At 28.4% G+C, this 10,991-nt stretch overlaps 1 protein-coding gene across 1 annotated transcript; it reads left to right on the top strand.

Moving 5' to 3' along the window:
- Positions 1-276: 276 nt before the first annotated feature.
- Positions 277-4,127, top strand: LOC130666456 (uncharacterized). The gene is made up of 4 exons (XM_057467462.1): positions 277-521; positions 625-736; positions 795-1,023; positions 1,783-4,127. Exons 1-4 carry the CDS (start codon positions 277-279, stop codon positions 3,567-3,569), a joined length of 2,373 nt encoding a protein of 790 aa, XP_057323445.1. The 3' UTR covers positions 3,570-4,127.
- Positions 4,128-10,991: the final 6,864 nt, after the last annotated feature.

The following is a 10,991-nucleotide window of genomic DNA, read 5'->3' as shown; positions in this document are numbered from 1 at the left end:
TGTTAAGTTCAACAGATGAGGGACTCACATTATATATAGTTAACTCACTTCGTCGACCACATAAATGTTAGTTTACATGACTACAAAAACTTAACTTAAAAACGAGTGACAGAAACTATCACTAGAGTGCATTCCAATGCAACCTATGTTGGTAACATTGAAATACAGTCAATTATAATTATCGCCAGTTAATATGAAACTAAGATCTTGACAAAACTATATATTTACATGTTACACATATATAAATATAAAATATACATTTATATGTTATAAAAAATGGCAGCAGAAATTATAAAACCTTCTATTGGACAAAAGTTTAATAGTTTTGTAGATTTAGAAACATTTATTAAAAATTATGGAAAACAAGAAAAAGAAGTTTTTACTGTGTTTTCTAGTCAAACTATTAAAAATCATCATCTCTTTCGATTTAGTGTTGATCATTCATTAAAATATGTGTATGTTGAATATCGATGTAAATTTGGCAAAGAGCGTGAAACAACTGCCGAGCATCGGCGGTCAAGGTAAGTTTTAATCATTTTGTCATTCACTAAAAATTAATTAAAAACGTCAATAATTATACATAAAATAAATTTCTTCTTCTTAAATGTTTTTTATATATTTTAGTACATACAAAAGAAATTGTGAAGCATTTATACATCTGAAATTGTCACCAAACAAAAGAGAACTAGAGATTGACAGCTTAAACCTGGATCACCTTAATCATGCACAGTCGAAGGCAAGTAAAAATGAATTATTCACAAGACAAGTTGTTTAAATTTAATATTTTTTGACAGTTATGCTATAACGCTATAGTGGAAAATCGAAAATTGTCACCAAGTAGCCTACAAAAATATCAAAAACTTTTTGAAACTGATGGCAAAAATCAACTCATTAAAAATGTGATTGCAAGAGAAACAAACAAGTTCTTATCAAATAGAGATATACAAAACATCAAATCTAGAAATAAATTGTATGAAAAAAAAGATTTGTTGGACATTCAACATTTACTTCAACATGATTATCGTAAGTAAGACTATTAAATAAAGGGTAGGGTAAGACTATTCGATATGTTACATTTTCATTTCTAATCCTCCTGTAATATTTTGTGAATGAACTTTTAAAACTGTGAGTATATATAAATTGTTAATTCGTCATGAAATTTCGATCTTTTTTTTTTTTTTTTTTTGCGAAAAACTTATGTTTTATGGTAAAAATTTCTATTAGTACGATATATTACTGGCATTCAAGTTTTGAAGTAACTTAAAATTTTTTTCAATTGATTATTAGTCGAAAAATATGCAAAAAAATAATTTAAAAAAAGAAATCATCCATAATTTGCATATCTTAATACTTGAAAAAATAAAGTGTATCATAGTCATTTACTCATCAAAACAGTTTTATGTATCAAATAGCATCACTTTGGTCATCGTGTTGATTTTCTTGTAATGCACAAAGCAAAAAAATTCAAACACATTTTAGCATCTTGCTTTAATAGCTATAGATGAAATACATTTTTCACCTTAAGTTTTTTAAGTTATAACTATACTTTATTTCTGAGAAATTTTCCTGTTATTTATATCAACTATACCTGTTTAATGTATTATTTTTAAAAAAATATTTTTCTTTATGATCGTTTTCGACATTATTTTTTCACGTTAAAAAACTTTTTTTTTGCTTATATAAAATCATGTTTTATTTCAAATTAAATTTATTTAGCTCTTAAAAATATATTAATCTGATTTTCTTAATACTTTCACTTTAAAAATGATATAACTGTTACAGGCTGCCAAGTTGAAATACGATGTGACGAACAAAATTACTTTAAAGGAATTTATTTTTCAACTGAAGAAATGAGACGATCTATGTCATTGTGGCCTGAAATAGTCTTTGTTGATGGCACTTACCAATTAACTAATTTAGACTTAACACTAATGATTTTAATGGTGGAAGATGGTAATGGACGTGCTGAAATTGTTGGTGCTGCATTTATAGCCGTAGAAGATGCTGATACGATGAAATGGTTTTTTGAATCATTTAAAAAACAAAATTTTGAATCCTCTAAAAGAATTTTGTGCTTTATGACTGATAAAGACATGACTGAAAGAAATATGATTCGTGAAGTATTTCCGAACGTAATTCTATATCTTTGTTTATTTCATACATTAAAGACATTTAAGCGCACGGTTAATGATAAAAAATATAGTCTTCAACCAGTTGAGAAAGAAACTATTTTAAAACTTCTTGAAGGTTTAGTTTATAGTGTAGATGAAAGTGATTATCAAATTAAGTATGATAATTTCAAAGAATTAGTACCTACTAAAATAGTGCAATACTTCAATGATAACTGGCATCAAAATCATTCAGAATGGACAAAATATTCAATGATTTATGGTAATTTCAATAATACCACCAACAATAGACTTGAAAACGTCAATGGAAAAATAAAAGAAACTGCTAAGCGTAAAGATACTCTACCAAGTGCGATAAAACGTTTTTTTGAATGGAATATTTCGCATAACCAAGAAACTGATATTAAGTTGGCACAGCATATTTTAAAAAGACCAATTATAATATCTAGCAATGATAACATTTATTATAAATATGCTAATTATTTGACAGATATAGCTTTTAAAGCACTTTCCCCACACTTGGACTGCTACAAAGCTATTACATTGAAATATTGTTGTTTGGAATCTCAAAAATGTATCATTAGTTTTAAAACAACAGAACTAACAACAACGCCTACTACTTGTACCTGTGAGTTTAACCAATCGATGTCTTTACCTTGCAAACATATTTTTTTTGTAAGATCTTATTTTAAGTTACCATTGTACTTGGAAACTTTGTGTAATCCAAGGTGGACCAAAAAGTATATGACGGATAACCATCGTGTTTTTCAAACAAAAAACATTAATGAAAAAAATACATTTCCGAATCCTATAATTACAAAAACAACAAAGAAAAAAAAAAAAAGTATTCAAGAAAGAAGAAATGAAGTGATAAAAATAACAGATAAACTTGCAAATGTTGTAAGTCAATCCTGTGGTTCACGATATGACCAAAAAGTTTTAGTTTTAAATACACTTTTAAACGCTTTTGCTGAAGGACAAAATGTATTAATAAATAATGTGAATGAGAAAACATCTTGTTTGAATATTGAAAGTAATAATTCAGTAAATCAGAGTGAGAGTGTCATCACGTGTGCTGAAAATAATGCACATAATTTATCTGTTCAGTTGGAAGAGTTGGAGATTAATGATTTTGAAAACCAATTAGTGGTTATTGAAGAAATCATAATGCCATCACCGATAAGAATAATAGGAAAGCCAAAAGGTTTAGGACGCACAACATCGTCATATGTTAAACGACACCAAAAAAATAAAACGAATACACTTCTTCATGAAAACTTGTTGATTGAAAAAAACGATCAACCTATTTTGATAGATGATCAAGCAGACAACATCGACAACGCTAGTTGTACTAACAAATCAGATTCTACTGCGATGAGTGTTAGAAATGAAAAACAAGCGGAAACTACTGATAACACAACAACTAGTCCGATAATTTGAAAGAAAACAAGAGGCCGTGGACGTCCAAGAGGTCGTACTCAGACAGCTGTTGGTCGCCCTATAGCTAAAACCAGCAGTAGTAAATTTTCAATGCTTTCTCATTTTTTACAAATAAAAACTGTTTTGTCATGGATAATTACTCCTGCAATAATCGATAATGTTATTAGTAGAGAGTACACTATTGTAGAAAATGATATTAATTTTGCTACTATACCAGATTTCTTAACCAGTCATAGCATTACTCCAATAATTTTCAATACTATACAAAAATATTTTGAAAATAGTGCATTCCAAAAACTATTAACTGTTGTAAATTTTAAACAAAAAAACGGCCCGTGGACCTGTGGTAAATGCTGCAATATAATGTTATCAAAAGACTCGAAAAAAATGAGCATTGAATGTGAATACTGTTTGATACGATACGAGCTTAAATGTATCCAGTTAAAAACTGTACCGAAACGATGGATATGTGAAAAATGTAAAGGCTCACAAGCCAACTAAATCATTAATCGAAATATGTTTTATTATAAGTAAATTTTATAAAGAGAAAAATCTGTATTATTCACGTTAATTTTTTAAATTTTAATAAAACGATTTAATTTGATCTATAATTGTTATTAATAAAAACAATAAAATTATTTCTATCATAATAAATAGTAAATTATCATAATTTACAATAATCATTCAATTGCATAAACAAATTATTTTTGAATCAGTAACCCATCCGTATCCTGTACAGGTATGACCTATTTGTCACCAGTCCCGGAAGCCGAGTTTTATTATTTGAAGTCATACTAAAATAATGAACTCAAAATAAAATAGAATTTTCCAAAGCCGGTAAACTACCGACAACATTGACATCTCAAATTGAAAAAACTCTGCTCTGATAGCCACACTCTCAAATATAATTTCTTAGCACGTTTTGCAGTGAAACATTTACGGCTAACTTAACGACATTTTTTTTGGCAAGCCTTGGCTAGATAATATTTGCGTGCAAGTTGATGCAAATCTACTGCTGTCATCTGAATGTAACTTGACAGAAAAACGCCGTCAATTTGAAATGAAACTTTCAATCAACTTAACGTCATTGTCTGACTGTAATACTTGTAGTCAAATTGAATTCAAGTTACAGACAATTTACTGTCAACTTAAAGATAACTGTTTGCTCTCCAACACTTTCCTCTAAGTTGGCTTCAGAATACAGCAGGATTCTGAAGTCAACTTAACAGCAAAAATTAAAGAGCAAAAGGTTGCGGTGAAGTTGACAGTCAGACAGGAAATCGTCAGTAACTTGAATTCAATTTGACTTCAAATGTTACTGTCAGATAATGACGTTAAGTTGATTGAAAGTTTCACCTCAAATTGACGTCAAGTTTTTCTGTCAAATTACATTCAGTTTACGGCCGCAGATTTACATCAATTTACTCGCAAGTATTTTCCAGCCAAGGCTTACAAGGAACTTGTCGTTAAGTTTGCTGAAAATGTTCCACTGCAGAACTTGCTGAGCGAGGTGTGGCTATCAGAGAAAAAATTTATTATCCATTTCTATTGTATATATATATTTATATATATATATATATATATATATATATATATATATATATATATATATATATATATATATATATATATATATATTTATATATACTATAACGATTTTTATTACAAATATCACATAATTTTTTTAAGAACTTATTTATCTGTAAATGTAAAAATTTTTGAGAAGTACGGGAAATTTTCCCGTAGATCTGAAAGCTTGAACTAAATTCAATCAATCCACGGGTCATTTACGGGAAAGCTTCCCGTAGACCCGTAGATCGGGCGAATAGTCACAGCGTTTATGTTAAAGTTTAAACATTTAGAATCCAAAATAATTCATGAACGAGCGTTTTTTATATGTTTATTCACAATTATGTTCAACAATTAGCTCAAAAATAAGTATTTACATTATCCGTTGTATCTATATCGTGTAAGTATATTGTCATACGAGCGAACATGACGATTTTTAAGCAGTCACTTTCAATAATTATTGAGTTAATAATTATTGTAAGTTAACTTACATAAAGTAGAATATATTAGTTTTGAGTAAAATTGTTCAATGATTAAGATGTTATTTGATAAAAAAAGCCGATATAAATTTTACATTTATTTTTCCGTCGACGATTTCTCTCGAATGGATTATCTGATTGAGACGGTTGAAGTGGCACGGGTGAGAACATTTTAAAAGTAATTTTTATTTTCGGCCGAAAATTGGCCGAAAAAAGGCTTAGGTAGTGAACACGAGGCCGAAATTTGGCCGAAACTCGTTAGGCCTAAAAAAGACCGACAATAAAGATAAAAAATGTCTGACGCCAGACACGAAGATTTATACTATTATTATTATTATATTTGATTGGATAGAATAGGAATAATTGAATTTATGAAATAGTGATTTAATCATCCGGTAAAAGTGAATTATATATGGTCATATATTGAAATTTCCAATATATACAAAGCCATGTATAGAAATTTCAACTAAATTAAAATAAAAAGACTTACGCAATTTCTGTATTTTTTTTTTGTATGCGGAAATCAATCAGATTTGTGATCATATTAATTTCTAACCGAGTAGAAATTTTTAAGTTAGGGAAACAACGTTATAAATATCAACCGAACGCACACGATTTAGTGGGATTCGAACCCGGGACCTAACGAACGAAAGACCGACGCTTTAACGACTAGGCTACGCTACCGACAGTGACTGCTAAGTTTTCTTGTGCTATATGAGATTGAAAGAATATATATCTTTTAAAACAGCAAAATATAATTGGAAATCTATTATTAGTAATAACAAAAAAATTTCTTATTTTTTTTTCGTGTGTTATAAAATCCTGTGTGTAAGTAATTGTAATATGTGTAATTTTGGTTATATAGTTATGTATAAAATTATTTAAAAAATTTAGAGGCTCTATATATGCCCATGTACCCCCATGAAAAAAATTTAAAAAAAAAATATATTTTTATATATAAAAATATGTTTTTCTGTTAATCAACGACATAGAAAAAGAAACATAAAAAGTTTATGTAAAAAATATATTTTTTATATAATTTTTTTATACGTTTTTCCTTACATTGTTGATTAACTTAAAAATATATTTTTTTTATTTTTATAAGAATATTTCTTATAGATTTAAAATATAATACTAATATATTTTTTTTCTATTTAAAAATATTAAAAAAATTTATTTTTTATGTATTTTTAATATATTTTTTTATATGAAAAACATATTTTTTTTATATTTTAACATACATATTTTTTATAAATTTTTTTCATGGGGGTATAGGTCATATGTAACTCGTTTGTCTATATGATTAACTACTATGATTACACTGTAAAAAATTTGAAGAGTAAAAGCGGAGTGGACTTGGAATGAACGATTTTCTATTTCTTTAATCCCTCGAAGTGAATTTCATTCCAAAGTTTTAGAACATATTAATTATAAAAAAAATTACTAATGCATAGTGAAGTTAGTTCATTTATATTTAGACATTTATACCCATATAACAGTCTTGTAAAAGGCTTGCGCAAGCCTGGTCTCAAATCCCCTAGTTGTCTATGTCTTTATATGACTCTGTATCTTGCTGCAGACACTGGCCCACAGATTTATATTGCAAGTCTTGTGCAGGACTTGTTTAAAAACTTTGTGTTATGTTATACTTCAAGAATTGTACAAGATTCTTGAATATATCTTGCTCAATATGTATTGATACAGTTAACTTGAGCATATCTTGTACCAGAATCTATCTGCAGATGCTTGGGCATATCTTGCGCCAGATCTGCTCAAGACGTGTCATATTACACTGTCTATCTCACTCTTGTCTCTCTCACTTTATCCCCTCCATCGGCACACGTTACCAGAGCTCAGTGGTACTCAATTGAAGTTATAATCGGACAGAAAAACATTTTTAATCCGGAGTTCATTTGCAAAATTAGAAGCGCCGTAGTAATTACAAGTAAAATTTAATTCATAACCTATAATAACATATGTTTTTGATAGATGGTTTGATTTTAATAAAATTATTTAAGGATAACACGAAAAATTCTACACAGGAAATATTATCTAATAAATTTTACTCGTTAATTGTGAATCAAACTGGGCCTGCATGAACAATTACTTGTCCGTTTCTAGATAGTGTTCAATTATGGGGTAAAAACACCCAATTTCAAGTAATTTTTATATAAAAAAAAATAAAAAATAAAACAAAACAAATCTGTTGTTATTCTTTCCGTATTTATTATCTTTTCGGCCCAGGCTTACTCTAAATTGCAGGATAAATTTTATCGAAAAATTCTCTCCATTTATGAAATACGATAATGAAATGTTTTTAAAATTTTTTTAAAAATTGAAATCAGTTACTTTGATACTAAAATACAGATATCGATCATTTTTGTTTTGTTTTTATTATATTGAAAATAAATTTTTTTAATTTTCAATTACACTCTTAATGCCAAGCTCTTAAAAAATTAGTGTTCTGATCGATTTCAAGAGCTCGACATTAAAACGAAAATAACTAAAAAATAATGTGGAATTTGAAAAAATTTAACGGAAATAATTTGTAGAGAATAAAATTGTTAACAAAAAAGATAGTATAACATTTTGTGATAAGTCTGATAGTTTCGCCGGAAAAGTAAAAAGACCTCGAAATTTATTATAACTTGACTTCGAGCTCCAATAACTTTTGAACAGATGGATTTATCAAAAAATGATAAGAAACTTTTTTTGTAGAGCGTTTAATTCCCTACAAAAAGATATCCTGGACTTATCTGTTCAATAAGCCATCGCCGAGGTATAAAATTCCAAACTTAAAATTTTTTTTTCCCCATGTTATTTAAATGGAAAATAGACAATCGTGAATGGCCACCTTTAAATATTAGTATTAAGGTCTCATATTTTAACAGGGTCTTTGTCTAGGGATACTCTGTCGATTTTTCAATGTTCTTCGTGAAAAAAAAAAGGCCATTCGGCAGCCGAAATGGAAGGTAGATTTATAAAAAGTCACATACATACATATCTTGTGATGCATGTTAGTATAGACATGATATGATATTAGGCTCGTTTTCTTAGAGTGAGGGTAAAAAAAGACAACGACTATTTTCGATAGAGAACTTCAGATAGTTGATTCGACAAAGCATTATATAGGTAATCTACCAAACTAACCTTCACGTAAAAAAGTATAGAAATTTTAATTAGTATGAGATCATAATTGTAATTGCTATTACGATGGCAAGATCAGATATAATTTTAGGACTACAGGTACGATTGAAACATCATAAATATTAAAAGAAATACTTTTAAAATATAAAATAGCTGTAAAATTTGCAGGTTATTTTGTTCACAATAAAGTACAACTGACAAAATTGTATTATAATGGAAAATACATAAGTTATGTGGAATGAAAACCATATTTTAGACTTTTTTTGATTTCATGAAAATTTCAAGGCTATCAAATTATTGGAAGAAATACTCGAAACATAAAGGTTAAGGTCATAAATTAAAGCTTATTAGTCAAAATTTGGAATACTTTTTACAGAAATTATCTATGAGTTTCAGTTTTAAAATTATATAAACTTTAAAAGTGGATAAAAACTGATTTTTTCGAAAAATCGTGAAAATTTTAAACAGCCATAACTTCAAAACTTTTCGAACGATTTAGCCCATCTTTAAACTTGATCAAGATAATCGCCTATAGAATAAGTGTGGAAAATTTCATTAAGATCCGATAAGAACTGTAGGTGCTGTCGTAATGACAAGACCAGTGATAATCATAGGGAGTAGAGGTACATTTGATACATCATAAGTAATAAAAGAAATACTTTTAAAATATAAAATAGCAGTGAAATTTACAGGTTATTTTGTGCACAATAAAATACAACTGACGAAACCGGATTATAATGGAAAATTCATAAGTTATGTGGAATGAAACCCATATTTTCAACATTTTTTGATTCCATTAAAATTTTCAAGGTCATCAAATTATAGGATGAAATGGTCGAAATATAAAGTCTAAGGTCATAAATTAAAGCTTATTAGACAAGCTTTCAGATACTTTTTACGGAAATTGTCTATGAGTATTAGTTTTAAAATTATATGAACTTGAATGTGGAAAAAAATTGATTTTTTCAAAAAATCATGGAAATTTCAAAAAGCCATGACTTCTAAACTAATCAACCGAGTTTGCCCATCTTCGAACTTAACCGTGATAATCACCCATAGAATATGTGTGAAAAATTTCATTAAGATCTGATAAGAATTGTAGGCGTAATCGTGTCCTCAAAACTGCGTTATATCCCATATATATATATATATATATATATATATATATATATATATATATATATATATATATATATATATATATATATACATACATATATAAATTTTTTAACGGATGGTATTTTTGAACCCTACTCAACTAATTATGATAGGTTGTGACAAAATTCCTTGAAGAATCGACCATGAAGACAAATACAATAGTTAGATTTTAGAAAAATCTACCTAAAAGTCAATTTTTTGAAACACTCTAATATATATGTGTGTACCCACATATATATATACATGTATAAGGGATGAATGATACCGGGTTCGTAACAATCAATATCTGTATTTTAGTATCAAAGTAACTGATTACAATTTAAAAAAAAAAAATTTAAAACATTTCATTATCGAATTTCATCTCATTTTTCGTGTTATCCTCAAAAAAATTAAAAAAAATAATTTTATTAAAATCAAACCATCTATCAAAAGACATATCTTATTATAGGTTATGAATTAAATTTTACTTGTGATTACTACGGCGCTTCTAATTTTGCAAATGAACTCCGGATTAAAAATGTTTTTCTATCCGATTATAACTTCAATTGAGTACCACTGAGCTCTGGTAACGTGTGCCGATGGAGGGGATAAAGTGAGAGAGACAAGAGTGAGATAGACAGTGTAATATGACACGTCTTGAGCAGATCTGGCGCAAGATATGCCCAAGCATCTGCAGATAGATTCTGGTACAAGATATGCTCAAGTTAACTGTATCAATACATATTGAGCAAGATATATTCAAGAATCTTGTACAATTCTTGAAGTATAACATAACACAAAGTTTTTATACAAGTCCTGCACAAGACTTGCAATATAAATCTGTGGACCAGTGTCTGCAGCAAGATACAGAGTCATATAAAGACATAGACAACTAGGGGATTTGAGACCAGGCTTTACGCAAGACTTTCAAAAGATCAACTTGTGTACGACATCTTGAGCAAGCCTATGTAGAATCTATCAAAAGATTCTTGAGAAAAGTGCCTTGACCAGCGACTTGTACTGGAAATTGTTACATGGGTATTAGCTACGGAATAATTACGAGCTCTCTTTACATATGTTCATAAGAAAT

This window comes from Microplitis mediator, chromosome 4 (assembly GCF_029852145.1).
Source record: "Microplitis mediator isolate UGA2020A chromosome 4, iyMicMedi2.1, whole genome shotgun sequence".
NCBI lineage: Eukaryota > Metazoa > Arthropoda > Insecta > Hymenoptera > Braconidae > Microplitis > Microplitis mediator.
This window is presented reverse-complemented; position numbering and strand designations above follow the sequence as displayed.